The sequence below is a fragment of the Trematomus bernacchii genome, unplaced genomic scaffold, assembly GCF_902827165.1.
Source record: "Trematomus bernacchii unplaced genomic scaffold, fTreBer1.1, whole genome shotgun sequence".
In the NCBI taxonomy this organism is placed as follows: Eukaryota; Metazoa; Chordata; class Actinopteri; order Perciformes; family Nototheniidae; genus Trematomus; species Trematomus bernacchii.
The window spans coordinates 6,637,755-6,654,427 of NW_022987698.1; the positions used below are offsets into that span (position 1 = coordinate 6,637,755).

Consider the following 16,673-nt stretch of genomic DNA (forward strand, 5'->3'; position numbering starts at 1 on the left):
TTAAGTCTATTTTGATGCTAATACTTTTCTGTTACTTGAGTAACCTTTTGATTGCAGGACTTTTACTTGTAACAAGAGTATTCCTGCACTCTAGTACTTCTACTTTTACTCAAGTACCAGATCCGAGTACTTCTCCGATCTCTGCTTTTACAGTATATGTCGCCATAGAAACCCATCTCACTGTATATAAACCATTCTTCTCAAAGCCCATTAACACTAATGTATTATTTAAAAACATTATTTCGACTCATAGCTGTGCATTAGTTCATACCGTGGTGGTACAGGGCCGAGTGGGTTGTAAAATATACAGACAAGATGGCGGGGGTCAGAGTGACAGTGTGTGTTTGTGCATTTGAATATGAGTCAATCCTTTTTCTTTCAGAACATTTGCCTACAGGATTGTGTTCCTTCCTTAGTGATTGGATAGAATACCGTGTGAGGTCCTGAAAGATGCAAAACACAGGCAAATGATTTAAAAGCAAAGAGGGGAGGAGGATTGAGGGCTTTTGTTATCAGATAGAAGATCAGCTGTTGGCACACCATACACGCGACAAGGGAAGTCATCAAACAAGAATACCAGGTATGTTTGATTATATATAAACTATAAGATTTAAACATGATGGCTTGATATTAGTTTGATCGAAATCTAGAGAAAATAGTTTAAAATATTGTTAACATTTGTGTTCTCAAGGAAATTGCATTTAATGTTCTTAAAGCAATGCTATAATCTGGTGCAAAGCATTTTATCTCTTTGAGATGTATGTTCATGGTTCATGTACATGGTCCCTGACAACTAAACAAATACACTAAACTAAGGACCAAAACATTTATGTTTTCATAACCATTTCCTCTTCCAATTTCAGAAAACAAAGCATCAAAAGTCTACATTGTCACTCGAGTGCATCCGAGCAACATGGAGTACACATTCAGGGCAGTAACTCGCAGCGCGGGGATTATAATCTGGAGAATTGAGGTAATTTGATTTTATGGTAAATGGTTCAGTATAGTGACTTTAGTCTAACTTTTTTATCAGCAGTCAGGTTTCAAGGTAAAAAAAAGTCTGCTTCTCCGGGAGGAAATTACTAAAACAGCAGTGATGATGTGTAGAAAGTTTGCTGGTAGCTTTAGACCTGAAATGTTCCTCTCTCTCACTGTGTGTGTGTGTTGTGTGTGTGTGTGTGTGTGTGTGTGTGTGTGTGTGTGTGTGTGTGTGTGTGTGTGTGTGTGTGTGTGTGTGTGTGTGTGTGTGTGTGTGTGTGTGTGTGTGTGTGTGTGTGTGTGTGTGTGTGTGTGTGTGTGTGTGTGTGTGTGTGTGTGTGTGTGTGTGTGTGTGTGTGTGTGCGTGCGCAGAACATGGAGCTGGTACAAATCCCAGAGAAATCGTATGGAAACTTTTACGAGGGTGACTGCTACATACTTCTGTCTGTAAGTCTGAGAAGGTGTGGTTTTAGAAGATATGGCTGCTTGTTTGTTTAGTAAAGACTGCTGTTGTAATTGCAGACTTTTTACAGGAAGTAGAGACAGATGTGCTTTTAATTAACCACTTTGAAATAGAGTTACTCAATACAAATTACAATAATTGCAATTAACACGGTAAACCATTAGTATATTCTTATTTATTTAGTCTGAATAACTTTGCATTACTTTAAAATAAGGATGCAGTCATAATATGGGGTGCGGTTTCGTAACAAACAAAAAAGGTTAATTTTTCTGTGTAATGATACTACTAAAATGTAGAATAAATCATAATTAGAAAACAACATTTTAATTGTAAGCTGGGCTGATTATAGATACTCATTTTTGGCAATGTGATCATATATATATCCTGCTTAAATGTATTCTGTTACTAGCCCTGATCATCAGATAACGTCCTGGTCCACACACTGCTCTCTCCCCACAGACTCAGAAGGTAGGCAGCTCTCTCGCTTATGACGTCCATTACTGGATCGGCTCTCAGTCCTCTCAGGATGAACAGGGTGCAGCTGCTATTTACACCGTCCAGCTCGACGAGTTCCTGGGCTCCACTCCGGTCCAGCACCGCGAGGTTCAGAGCCACGAGTCTGATGCCTTCAAGGGCTACTTCAAACAAGGAGTAATGTAAGTCAGACTGCCAGGACAGGAGGCCAATGTTAAAAATAGAGTGAAATAAATCTCTTCTTCTCTCTTGTCTAGCTATAAGAAAGGTGGAGTTGCATCAGGAATGAGGCACACTGAAACCAACAGCTACGATGTGAAGAGGCTGCTTCATGTCAAAGGGAGGAAAAGAGTGATTGCAAGAGAGGTGGGCAGTTTCCTTGCAGGGTTGTACATGTAATAGCCTTAAGAATGTGTTGTTCAAATAAACTCATGTGACAGACATTATGCATACATTTGTCATGAAAAATGATGCAAAGACTAATTCAATGCTGATGTATTGCTCTATGTTTTTATTTGTTTCAGGTGGAGATGAGCTGGACGAGCTTCAACCTTGGAGATGTGTTTTTGTTGGACATTGGGAAGACCATTGTTCAGTGGAACGGACCCAAGTGTAACAAACAGGAAAAGCTTAAAGTAAGATTTGTTTTTGGGTTCCTGTGTCCACTCTTTGGCGCGGATCCATATCGAAACACAGAAAGATACTGGAGCAGAAAATACACTAAAAGCATTCACTCAATATTTGTACTCTTAAATAAGATAAGATAAAAAGGTATTGTCCTTTCACATGAAAAGGTGTCTTGCATTAACAATTAACCAAATAACATCAAGAAACCTCCAGCAACTATCATTAAGAGATGACGATATGCCTTAAACATGACAGAAATGCAGCTTATAAGTGAACACATTGGCAGCTATATTTTCCTAAGTACAGGAACAGAGTTGGAATTACGTAGGAAACCATTACTTACTCTTTGAGGTTTTCATTGCATCATATTTCTGGATATATATGATAAACATTTGTAGCACAGATGCTGAAACAAGTCTTTTTCCATGCTGGACTCTTCAGATCTAAATACCATCATTAGACCAGTATGGAAAGCTCTGGGAGGGTGACGTCAAAGCTAATTTCCTACTTCCTGTTAACAGGCCTGAGGCTCTGAATCATGCATTCACTTCAAAACTTTTTAACAGCAAAGCAGTGTGGACTAAAACTTACAGCTCATTTATATTCATATTCTAGGTGTTGACATCATTTTGTCAACACCTCACACTTTTTTTGTAAATGTAGCCATTAGTTTTTGTGCAAATAGTATTAGATAGACTTAACAGCTAGTGTGACATATACAGGTGGTGATTTAAAATACTACAACATGTAAGAACAGACACGAACTAGAATATTAACAAAATGTGGCAAAACTAAAAACAAAAAAGAAGTAAAATAAATACATTGTTTTAACCAGTTGGTGTTTCTTAGACTGTGAACATAAATGAATAATAATAAATATATATTGTAATATGAGTAATGTTTTTATATGAAGCCAATATTTAGGTTACGTAGTTCTATAATTATAGTGGGATTTAAGAAAAAATGGTACATGTCCAAGAAAAGACGAACGAATAGAAAAGAACAATTCATATTTAATCATCTCAACATTCTGTATTAAATGTATTTTTAATGGAATCTCACAAGTAAGACAGAAAGTTGACTGATACAATTTTTAGTTTTGTTAGATGTATTTGGCTATCACAATGGTGTATTGAAAATCCGATATAAAGACAGTTTGAAGTCTGAGGTTTCTGCATTGTGTAATTTCTTTGAGTTGTGCTTCAGGGCATGTTGTTGGCCAAGGACATCCGGGACAGAGAGAGAGGAGGCCGGGCGGAGATCCGAGTGATCGAGGGGGACGCAGAGAGCAACTCCCCTCAGAACATGGAGGTCCTGGAGGGCGTTCTGGGCAAAAGAAGCTCCAAGCCGACGGACGGACCTCCAGATGAAACTGCTGACCAGGAACAGAAAGCAAAACTCACTCTTTACCAGTGAGCTGCTCCACCTCTGTGACATCCCGTGTTCCATTCATGCTTTTCATTTTCAGGTAGAGAGTTGTGTCCTTCTTCTTTTTATCTGTTTTCAACTTTTTTTAGGGTGTCAGATGATGATGGAAAGATGAAGGTCACAGAAGTTGCTTCTAGACCTCTGGTTCAGGATCTCCTCAGCCATGAGGTGAGTTTGTCATCAAATAAAGGATGCAAATGTTATATAATACGGCCACGTCCAGACGGGTGTCACTAGAGCAATAACAATTTGAATGGTTGTACAACAAGGGACAGAGGTTGTCAAAGTGGAAGGTGCCAGACTTTTTAGGAATTTAAAAACAATATTCCATCAGATATCAAATGAGGATGACTTATAGCCTAAATGTGTGGGATTTAACAGAGAGATCTAAGAAATAGTATTTTAGGAAGTATTTAAAACTAGAAAGTAAAAAACTAAACATATCATAGGATACACCTCTTTTATGTATTTGGTGTAGTCTAAACTTACAACAAGCAGCAATATTAGGGCTAAATTATCTCAATTCTCAGCTGCATTTCAATTAACCGAGATAATCATTATGTTATAGTCATTCAGGAATTGAGTTTAAATCAAAGCAAGTAAGTGCAAGTAAGTTAGTCTTAGGGGATCTACTGTGACATTTCACCAAGTCCTACACAGCTTAGGGATTTAAACTCTACTGTTTGGACACAAATGATTTTGTCATGAATATGTATTGAAACTATCTGTTTAGGACTGCTTCATCCTGGATCAAGGAGGAACAAAGATCTTCGTATGGAAGGGGAAGAAAGCAAACAAAGCTGAGAGGCAGGTTGCCATGTCCAGAGCTTTGGTGAGTGACGTCCACATAGATCCTTATCTTCTGTCTGGTTGCTCTTGTATACATTCAGTAATGTAGACACCTAGAATGCAGTATTACTACATAGCCCTGTAATCATTTCTGCTTGATTGTATTTCTTATTAAGTTGTGTGGCTGTTACAGGAGTTCATCAAAGCGAAAAACTACCCTGTGACAACAAATGTGGAGACGGTGAATGACGGGGCGGAGTCAGCTCTGTTTAAGCAGCTGTTCCAGAGGTGGACTGTGAAGGACCAGACTCAAGGTCTGGGAAAAGTGCATACAAGAGGGAAAGTGGGTATGTGTGTTCTTAAATTAACCCAAACACAAGCACAGACTAAAATAACCTATTGCTTTTGATAGATAAACATATCAACTCTAACGCTTTTTTGTTTTTTTGACCATACTTTGCTTTAGCTCACATCACACAGCAAAAGTTTGACGCCTCTCTGATGCACGCCATGCCAGAGGTCGCTGCACAGGAGCGCATGGTGGACAATGGCTCAGGTGAAGTGGAGGTATCTGTGGCACTTTAATCTTTTGCAAAAACGTATGATTGAATAATGTCAGCTTCATCAGTACAAGGTACGGATGCCCGGAGAGGCCAGTGAGGAAAACCTTTTTCTAAGTCTGATCTGAATTGTTGTCTGTGTTTATGATTATGTAAAAATACATAGCAATAACATTACTTCACTTCCTCAGACTCAATACATGAATTTGTGTTTGGTGCAATGAGAAATTATATTTCAACTGGAAGAAACAATGAATGCTTTTAGTATTGTTTAGGATATTGGATAGTGGTGTACTTCAGTCTCTCATGGCAAAAATAAGTATTACAACAGAAAACACTGATCCTGACTATTCCACAACAATGTTTGTTTCACAGCTTTGAACATTTATTTAACTTATTTACCCTAAACTGTTTTACAGATGAGAAACATTTCAAATGAAATATGTTCCTCAACGTTGATAGACTGATAGCCTTTGCTACAAAGTGTAAGCTTATGCTCGTGTTGAAACATTTGAACATTCACTTGAATTATTTACACCTGTGCTTTGGTTAATGCTGCATGTCAAAATGTGTTCTGTAAGAAAGCTGTAGCCTTGTAGGGCCTCACAACTGTAACATGTCCTCTGATGGACACCGTATTGAATATAAATTGAGTTTGACATATCTGAGCAAGACAAAATGAATGCTTTGTATTACTTAAGGTTTCTCCCTGTATGTAATAAACATGATCACATCATGGAGCAGCAGCACACCTACGGTCATCGAATGCATCTCTGTGGTATTAAACCTTTGTGATGTGTTCAGATGTGGAGAATTGAAGACCTGGAGCTTGTCTCCGTGGACCCTTCATGTCACGGATACTTTTATGGAGGAGACTGCTACCTGATCCTGTATACCTATCTGGTTAACAACAAGAAGAGTTACCTGCTCTATATGTGGCAGGTGAGAATTTGCTTTAACACCCAATGTCTTACACAATAAAAGTCGTTCCTGATCATACACTGACAATTTATCATTTCTTACAAAGTTCCATACAAGATGGCTGCCCATTGCTGCCCTTTGCTGTCCTTGCATTAAATGTTCCTTTTATTACTGTATGAAATCATGAAACTACTACTTATTGTTTCAGGGGCGTCATGCAACACAGGATGAAATTGCAGCCTCAGCATTTCAGGCAGTGATCTTGGATCAGAAGTACGGTGACGAGCCAGTCCAAGTCAGAATAACAATGGGAAAGGAACCAAGACACTTTATGGCGATGTTCAAGGGCAAAATGGTCATATATGAGGTACAACTGCATTTAAATGATATATTTATATATATATATATATAGTTTCTTATAACAATACAGAATAAAACTCTGTTTTGATGTTAGGGCGGCACATCTAGAGAAGGGGGCACTGACCCAGAGCCGCCCATCAGGTTGTTCCAGGTTCACGGTTCTGACCCGTCCAACACCAAAGCCATGGAGCTTCCTGCGCTGGCCAGCTCTCTCAACTCCAATGATGTGTTTCTACTAAAGAGCCAATCAGGAATCCACCTGTGGTGTGGAAAGGTAAGAAAAGAGGTGTTTAAAATCATATAACTGATCATTCACCGACATGCAGCAGCAGGGTGACCAAACATTCATGATGATACTTTTCATAACATATTTTGTTCACATTTGTGTATCAGTAGTTACATAAAGGTAAACATATAACTTGAATGGCACTTTGTGAGTGCACATCTCTGCTAAGGCCAAATACCCTATAGCAATGTTTAAATAATGAAATGAAATTATTTGTAGATCTGCTACAAAATTGAATATGTTCTTTAATGGCGGCTGCTAAACATTCCACCAAGTTTAAGGAAAATTGGGTTAGTAGTTTGTCTGTAATCCTGCCTTAAAACACATAACCCTTCCTGAAAACAAAACCACCTTGACAGAGGCAAAGATGCTAAGGCCAAAATGTTACAGTAAAAGTAAAAAATACATTATACGTCTGACGACAGTGTGCCTCCAACATTGTGCCAACAGTTTGAAGGAGGCCCTTGTGCACAAAGTCAGGTCTGGAACTATAATGCAGACTGTGAGACGGGCCTTATCGCCCAACTCATGCAATCATAAATCCCTGCAGCCAGGTTAAACAATTTGTTTTAAAAGTCTAAGAATAATGGAGAATGTGAGAGGGGCCTTATTGCCCAAAATCATGCTATTGTGGCTGAATGGCAGAAAATCCCTGTAGCCAGGTTAAACAATTTATCTGAAAGTCTTAATTTAATGAAGAATGCTAGCATAGCTGCAGGTTAATATCCATTGTTTTGAGTGATATCATCTAGAATCACATTTGGTTTTTAATAAAATGTGGATGTCCATATAATGTCAGCCATAAAGTGTATAGATCAAAGTAACCGAGAGTTTGTCACCAGGGATCCAGTGGAGACGAGAGAGCCATGGCTAAGGAGGTGAGCTCTGTGATTGGCCAGAAGTCAAGACAAGGCTCTGAGGAGATTGTGGCAGAGGGTCAGGAGCCCTTTGAATTCTGGGAGTTGCTTGGAGGGAAAGCTCCCTATGCTAATGACAAGAGGTGATGACGACACAAATACAGTACTGATATTTGTAAATGGACTCATGAAGACATTGGGTGAAAAGCTTATTTTCTATTATATGACTTATATAAATATATGACAATATGACTTATTGTAGATTACAGCAGAGCGTTTTAGACCAACAGCCGCGCCTGTTTGAATGCTCCAATAAGACGGGACGCTTCATCGTGACTGAAGTGACCCAGTTCACGCAGGACGACCTCAACGAGGACGATGTCATGCTGTTGGACACATGGGACCAGGTTTGAGGCGACACTGTTCATGGCGGGAAAACTGACTTCATTTAGTGCCAATGTACTTTAGGCATTAATCATGCAGCTTCCAGTACAAAGAGTTCCTCCCAAAGAAACATATATATATGATGTTTTCTAAGAAATGTCCTTACATTTTAGACAAAACCCTGTTAACGGTCAAAGTTATCTCCTTTGTTAAACGTCCTACGACGGAAAGACAAATAGCTCAACTAATTAATTAATGGTAGAAACTAAAGCCACTACCACATGATAACTAATCATAAGCAAGTTAATATAACATGTGAATAGGCTACAGCTGCTTTGTTTTCAAACATTTTGAAGGCCACTGTTAAGTATGCCTTACAATTTAGTCAACAGTTGTTTGTAACTTGAAATAGTATTCATAATTACACATTGTATTAATAGACACTAAAGTCCATGATATGGCTGTTGATCAATGAATCCCATCTTTGTTTATAACAGATACATGTGTGTTGTTGCTAGCAACAGGGTTAACAATACCTCTCACTGAGGTAAAAACTTGAGTCCTCTCCTTGCTCAGAGACATTTTCCATAACCACTCCTGAGTTAGGAGTCCGTGCTGCAACGTATGCCACCCCTAAGGTTGTTTTGTGCAATACTACTTAGGGAAATATAATATGTGCCTTTGCTCATCGTTGGTCTCAGGTGATTCTCTGGATCGGTAAAGAAGCCAATGAGGTGGAGCGTAAAGAAGCAGTGGTGACCAGCAGAGAGTATCTGCGCACACACCCCGGCGCCAGAGACCCAGACACCCCCATCGTCCAGATCAAGCAGGGCTTTGAGCCGCCCACCTTCACTGGGTGGTTCACAGCCTGGGACCCCTCCAAGTGGAGTGTGAGTGGTTCTGAACTGAAATGAAGCATCATAAATGTATGAGTTAAAAAAACATACACTTAACATCAAATATCTTTCTTTTAGGGAGGAAAGAGCTATGAGGAGTTGAAGAAGGAGTTGGGAGATGAAGTATCAGCTGTTAGTGTTGCATTGGTATGTACAATTTCTATCTACCACCATCTGAATGTATGACTGCAATTCATCTGCTAACCCTAACCCGAACCTTACTGTGAGTTTTAGGAGCAGAACTGTGTGGAAAGTGAAAAAAGCTTTCAGTGTTTTCCACCTGACGACTTGGTCAACAAGCTCACCAATGAGCTGCCCGAAGGTGTTGACCCAACCCAGAAAGAGGTGTGTGTGTGTGTGTGTGTGTGTGTGTGTGTGTGTGTGTGTGTGTGTGTGTGTGTGTGTGTGTGTGTGTGTGTGTGTGTGTAATAATAAAACCTTTAAGGGCCTTTTTCTTACAAAAAAAAGCAACTGCAATGTTTATTTATTATTTGATAAAGCACAAATGTACTCTTTAATAACAAAAGGTAATTTATGTCTGAGGCCTTTGCACCATAGACTGTTTGTGAGATGTAAACATGTACCTTGTTGCTTTTTCAGAAATACCTGTCCGACTCTGACTTCAACAACATTTTTGGGATTAACAAAGATGACTTTGCCAGCATGCCACAGTGGAAACAACTGAAAATGAAGAAAGAAGTGGGGATGTTTTGATCAGATTCATATCTGTTTTGTGTCAGCCCCTCCTGATCTATAACTAGCAACTTTCCACGTTAGCTCAACCTGATTTTCGATTAAATGCAATGCATATATTCATATTTTTATATTGTAATTCATTGTTCCAAATCAATGTAATACAATCTTCAGTACTTAATTGTATCCTGTGTTGATGTTGTACAATCAACAGATGAATTATTTGTGATATTAATTGAACTCTCAGTTTGTAAAACCTATCAACTGTATTGCTTATTTATCTGTGTGTGTTACTGAAAACCTATAAGAAGTATTTCAGTACTGATGAAAACACAAGACAAGATAACATTTAGACATAAAAACAACACATTTAAATGTGGTTTACTTTTTTTTTTTTTAAACAGATACAGCTAAGAACCTGAATAGTAAAAACTGAACTAAATGGAATATGTTAACAGGTTTAAATGATCAACATCACTTAATAATTATTTTTTTATATCAATTGTATTAAATATGAGTTTCCCACTAAACAACAAATCAAACGTAAGGAGGCTCTGACTCCTTCATTTAATAAAGGTCTGCTCTGCCATCTATTGGACAAACGTCCGGCGTACACAATTCAGAGAGCAAAATAAAAAGTTAATTTTGAAAGTGACTTCCAACATGATGTGAATGTTTATCACTACTGATAAGCTTGTGACTTGTGTTGGAAAATAACTGAGTGAAAATGTGTGATCCAATTATCATGTCAAGAATATGTAAGTAAAAATAAATCAGCATCAGCATTGTTCACCTTTTTTATTTTTGACATGTCTCAAACGTGATTTCCAATACAAGTATACGTTGTTGTAACTTACTGATACATTTGAACTTTAAATACAAAGCTCAGGACAACAATATATAGAGCAATAAAATGCACCAAATTACAGTAAGAACACTTCTTTTGGACCAATGTGATTACTCGAGAAATTGTCCCCAAAAGAGTCTGTTTGCCTACAATGCTGAACAGCGCTGTATAAGGAAATTAAGTTCATTATAAAAGATGATTGATCAGATTTAAAGTCAAAGTAACTTCACTTTACTGGTTTATTACAACAAACCAAGTCCTTTGACCTAGACACAAATCATGACATAAAAGGAATTGTTGATGACAAAAACAACAAATGATTGTGTGTTCATGTAAAACCATCTGACCTGATCAAGAACTGACTACAGTGCCACCACACAGCACTACAGTAACATCTGACTCATCAGAAAGCAGCTGTTTGTGCATCATGGCCGCCAACATAACCGGTAATCAAGTATTCTCATGTGAGCCAGCATTATGTGATAAGACTTTGTGATGAAAGTAGTACAAAAGATTAAATACAAATATTACAAACCCACAAAATGATAAGCAGCTAAATTCTGCAAACATTCGACCCCTTTTTAAAATGACAGTAAAAATGTTGTTCCACTTTTGTTTTTCTTGTAACCGTATCAGATATGAAAATTGTGATTTTATTAAATTGGTAGTGTCATGTAGTTTTCTCTCCCTTTCAGTAAACAATTTGTGACACATTTGCAACAACAAAAAGGTCCCTTCAAAATCTTTGCAGTATATACCTTAGATCAAAGTATGATTTAATATACGTGTACTGCGTGCAAAAGTACTAATAAATGACGGATCAATTCATGTGCAGTTTGGAAATCGATATACATTCTTAGGTGCTCATGCAAACTATCACGAATGAGGTGAAAGGGTCTACTTTGATTTAAGCTTTTAAGGAATGTAACATCACATAAAAAAAAAAAATTGCGATTAAATACAAAGTGTTTACAGCAATCAGACTTACAAAGAGACTAGTTTTCAGCAAGTTTCACTGCAAATGTGCAAGTACAGTGTAACCATGCAGGCAGCCTGCCGCAGGTCAGCTGATCACTTCTCGCTGACAGGTTTGGTTGTTAAGGGAATGTTGCTTTAATGTAAATCGGACACATTTATGCCACAAGAACTTTAGAAAGTGCAAATGCAGCCAAATGAATTTCCCTAATTTCAACGTAAAAACAGGAAAAAGGGACGTTTATATAAAAGATAAAAAAATACATCTTCTTTTAAAGATTAGCAAGGCAGCAAAAAGATGGCATTTTCCCATACTTTAATTTGTATCGTATTAACCCTTCCAACAACTGCCTTTGATTACCTGTAGCCGCTCTTAGCTTCCAAAAATCGATAAACATGTCCTACACTTTCTTTACAGTGAGCTCTGCAGCTGGGGACAGTAACAACACATATCTTTAAATGCATTGAATAACTGCGTGTGTCTTAAATGTCTCTCTAACTCGAATTACAAATGTGATGAACATGAACTGTTCCTGTCCAGTTCCTCAGAGCTCACTGTGTTTTGTCTACAGGTAAATCCTGATGTTGTGTCCTGGCAGCTGTTAGTATACAACAAAGCTTATTTAAAGATTAAAAGAGGTAAAAGGTCAAAGCAGCATGGACTTTTTTTCCATGTCTATCAATGTAATATAACAAAGAAAAGTTAAGACGGATATTAAAAATAAACTATTGGCAGATAGTATTAAGTAGTCATTAGTGGAGCTGGTGAAACACCCGAGTCCTGAGTTGTTTTGTTGTGAATTTAAACGTACAGTGTATTACAACTAGGGCTGCCATTAACCATTATTCTCATTATCAATTAAGCTAAGGATGAATTCATTATTAAAGTTGTACAATTACAAAAACTAGTGGAAAACTACCTTTTGGTCTTTGGTGACGTTTTCAAACTCCCAAAGATATCTCTTTGACATTTTAGAATGTGAAACTAGCACTCGTTTTAGCAAAATGTTAATTAATAGATTGCCTAATTAGTTACAGATACATTTTCTATTGATCAACTAGTTAGTTATAACTTTTGAGGTACGTTTTAACCTCGAGGTTATCAAAGAACAAAACTATCGATGTTGGTAACTTTCAAATCAAAGAGCTCTTGAATCGCACCAAATGATTAATAATCAATAACCTAAGGTCCTTTGACCTTTTGCCCAGTATATGAAACAGATTAAGACACAACACAAGCTTCAGGGTTTTTGGGGTCTTGGGGATCCCCATTGACCGGAGCGTTGTTAGGAGAACTCTTCTCTGAATCGTGAGGCAGATCCAATTCGCCCTCCTCACCCGGAAACTCCCTGTCCTGCTCTGGAGTCTCGGCAGATGCATCCTCGTAGGCACTTATGCTGTCGGAGTCTCTTCCTTCCTCCAACCCATTTTCGTAAGGCCTCTGCAGGACCCCGTCTGCGAACGGGTTGTCCACTGCGAGAGAGGGCATGTGGCCCAGGGGCTTATTGACAATCATACGCAGCTTCATCAGAAGGCTCTCTTCCTCTTCCCCGTCGCTCTCTACCACTTCCTCTGACGCACTAGCTCTGGTTTCACAAGGCGACGAGTCTTTCATCAACTCCTTTGAATCATTTTTCACTTCTTCACTTTGTCTTGTTATCTGGTCCACCTCGTCCACACCTTCATGTGTGTTTTCTGGAGCAGATGGCTTGTTATTCCTCTCCTGCAAACACACATTTAATTGGACATTAAATTAAGATTCTTTGAGTTAAAACTAAATATGGTTCTATTTGCTATTTCTTATCAATATGGCAGCAAAGAAAAGCCATTAATTTCTTAGTTTATAGGCGACTAAATACATGATTGTGAAATGTTATCTCTACTGGATACTTAATGAAAAACCAACATCACTGCTAAATAATTTCAGATTTATTTTTGTCATGGCAAATATATTTTTGTATGATCAAGTTTAATACTGCATGACTTTAGTGTACCTTTACAGTACTTCATGCACTGCCATGGCTAGTAATACAGTCAGTAACTTGTACAAGTTGGTAGAAAAAGGGGATTACTATAAGATATCCACGGGGAATACAAACATGCACCATTCTCCCTTATTTATGTTAAATAAGAAATGATCTAACTCCAAAAAAACTGTAACATAACAAGTTCCATAAGACTTCAGATATTTATATTCAGAAACCTTGTGCTACTGTAAAGTTTGCAACATTAATTGTCCCATTACCTCTGTTAGTCTCTCCACCTCTTGCATCAGAGAGCTGACCGTGCTCTCCAGTTTCCTCTTGGCCTCCCTTTCTCGTCCCAACTCCTAAAAATAGAGGAAAAACGCTTTTAGATCTGATACAAGGAACAAAAAATAAACGTCTCATTAGATAGGATGGGATAGGGTGGAGCCATATATATTTTTTCTGTAGTCAAATGTTTTAATTGTTTTGAAGCTAAGCAACGTTTCAGAGTTATTGAGCGTACCGAACTAGCCTCCCCAGCCTCCCTGTGGGCCTCAGCCAGCAGCTCCTCCACACCCTCCAGCGTGTCCTGCAGGACGTCCACCTGGAACAACAGAGTCTCTCTCTCCACCTCCAGCCCACGCAGCTCCTGCACCACCTCGTCATAGCTGGCCTGCAGCTCCAGCTACACCACAGACACACATACAGATCAGTGTGGGCAACTTTAGGGAACAAATGCCAGTCAGTGGGTGGACAAGTGTTTAATGAGCTCTCATAGCTATCAGTGGGAGGAATCCTCTGGAAGCACGACAATCCCTCAATATGTAACGGAAAAGGCATCACTGATCTAATAAACCTGATAGCACTTTACTTGAAATAGTAATATTGAAATAAATATACAAACAGTAAGAAATACTCACCATTTCTGGGAGTCCCATGTAGATGTCCTGGTCCGAGTGCTGAAAGGAAAACAAACTATTTAAAAATAGTTCATTTGTAAACAATGTTTTTATATTAAATTCATTAAATGCATGCATGATCTCAAAAAGACCATATAGGATCTTTCTCTTTTGCTCCTCTAGTTTACACATAAAAACTATAATATGACCCGAACAATAAATAACAAAACAATTATGGCAATTGATATTACCATAAATCCTTAGTGTTATTAGTGCTTCTCCTACGATCACATGTTACATTTCGGCTGTGAAACAGGGCTCAGAATGAGACAAGTTTTTTGACAGGGTCCAAAAGAGATTGTATGTTTTACATCTGTTACAATATATTTCCTCTGTAACTGAGAACCGTATAAGCCTACCTTAAAACATAGTTTGTTTTGTATGCCTTCATGGTTAGATAGGGTCAAACGTTTAAAGCTATCAGTCTGTTTTAAGTGCACTAACACTCTAACAGTGCCTACCCTTTGTTTTATCTTTGTGTAGTTCATTTTCTAGTGTCACATAATCTGACAATCTATCACTGAAAAAGCAGCTATCAAAAGTTGTGACCTCTAAATACTGCCCTGCACCATGTTAGATAACAGCTCTCAAAAAGTCAACATGGGATTAAGTATGATAAAAAAACATTAGCAATATAACTGACATTATTATTCAGGTCATGCAATGTGATGGTGGACAGAATTGAGTGTAACACCAGTTTATGAGGATTTATATCCATCAAACTCATTGCCATCGATAATAGTTTACATCAGTACTGGTAAATGTATAAAACAGAAAAGAATGCCAAACTGAAGGACAACATTATCTTTAATGTTCAAGGACAATATTAAACTGATTTAAGCTGTCAGTTAAAATGTAATAAAGCAAAATTACCATTACATCCCTCTGAAATGTAGTGGATGGAGTAAAGGCATAAAGTAAAAGATTAATAAATTAATAATAAAAAGATAAAATAAAGATTATTAAAGTACTTCAAAACTGCACTTTAGCACAGCACTTACATTTTAAATATACTAAGTGACTTACATGTATTCATCATTAGATTGCAATGCGAATGACACATGAGTCATACACTGTAGAAATCCAGGACAATGAAAGTGATTGCAGCTAGAGATCAATACACTATTTAACTCGAGGTGTTTTTATCTGCCTGTCCCCTCTTCATGTGATACGGCTCCTACCTGGCTGTCGGTTCTCCTCTTCAGTGTGCCTGCTCGGCTGTCGCTTCGTGTCAGACGCCTGGAGGAATTCTCGGTCTGAAAGAAAGGAGAACACACCTTAAGTCGGAGGAAGAGCCTAGCATCACAACGTTAGTCAGAACCACAACAAGCTAATGTTAGCTAAGGAAGTGAAGTAAAGCTGGAGGCCTGACGGTTTATTTATGCCGTTGGATAGACGTCAGTGTTAAACCGATAATTAAATAGATTCAAAACGTTGTTAACGGTATATGTTTTTTAAAAGTAAACTGACAGTCTAAACACTAGCTCTGAACAAAATTCGGTATCGTCGCCGACTCGCCGTGATTTCTCACCTCTTTTATAATGCTGCGGAGAGACTCATCTTCGCTCAGTCCCCGCGATATTGTCCGTTTCCTTGGCGAACCATTGCTTTCCAACGTGACTGAATGCATTTTTTTGGTATGTTTTAGATGAGGTTTACGTAAGAAACACCTCCGAGCTCTCTGTGGGTGAAGAGGTGTTTTGTTGTTTCCTACGCAGCAGCAGCAGTGAGTGAACTGCCGACGCCCAGGCCGTGATCTACGGAGAGCCGCGGGGACCAAACTCCGTTAAACACAACGCCCTCACTCCGCCCACGGAGGAGTCAAAGGTTAGGGTTTTATAACTGTGGGCTGGCATTTAATGTAAATTGTTTGATTTTAGGTAATCCCAGGCACCGTGGCGCTTGTCAAGTCCTAAAATAATTGATGACAACAAGGCTAAACTGTTTTCAGATGAGTTTGATGGTGTATTAGTCTAGGTGTAATTTGTACAAACTTGAAGTAGCCTAGCATAGATGAGGGAAGTGTGCATGGTTACAATAACAATACAAAAACTAATCTTCTTTTGTGCTAATCCTCATACATTTATAGTGTTATCAAAATCATAACAAAATCAAGTTCAGCCAAGCACTGCTCATACCCTGGACCCACCCCCAAAGATACCCAAGGCTGAAGATAAGATAAGATATAACTTTTAAACCTATTACTTTA

At 38.3% G+C, this 16,673-nt stretch overlaps 2 protein-coding genes across 2 annotated transcripts; one reads left to right on the top strand and one right to left on the bottom strand.

Annotated features, from left to right (window-relative positions):
* Positions 1-522: 522 nt before the first annotated feature.
* Positions 523-11,522, top strand: avil (advillin). Its single transcript, XM_034138748.1, has 20 exons — positions 523-580; positions 864-973; positions 1,351-1,425; positions 1,901-2,097; positions 2,173-2,281; positions 2,440-2,550; positions 3,749-3,954; positions 4,060-4,138; positions 4,704-4,802; positions 4,953-5,106; positions 5,226-5,326; positions 6,124-6,261; positions 6,449-6,607; positions 6,695-6,874; positions 7,729-7,886; positions 8,006-8,150; positions 8,829-9,017; positions 9,102-9,170; positions 9,258-9,368; positions 9,624-11,522. The coding sequence occupies exons 2-20, from the start codon at positions 914-916 to the stop codon at positions 9,735-9,737; spliced, it is 2,454 nt and encodes an 817-aa protein (XP_033994639.1). The 5' UTR covers positions 523-580; positions 864-913; the 3' UTR covers positions 9,738-11,522.
* Positions 10,500-16,230, bottom strand: si:ch1073-456m8.1 (leucine-rich repeat flightless-interacting protein 2). The gene is made up of 6 exons (XM_034138752.1): positions 15,996-16,230; positions 15,646-15,720; positions 14,426-14,464; positions 14,029-14,190; positions 13,784-13,867; positions 10,500-13,261 (listed from the first exon to the last, which is right to left on the bottom strand). The coding sequence occupies exons 1-6, from the start codon at positions 16,092-16,094 to the stop codon at positions 12,761-12,763; spliced, it is 960 nt and encodes a 319-aa protein (XP_033994643.1). The 5' UTR covers positions 16,095-16,230; the 3' UTR covers positions 10,500-12,760.
* Between the last annotated feature and the right edge of the window lie 443 nt (positions 16,231-16,673).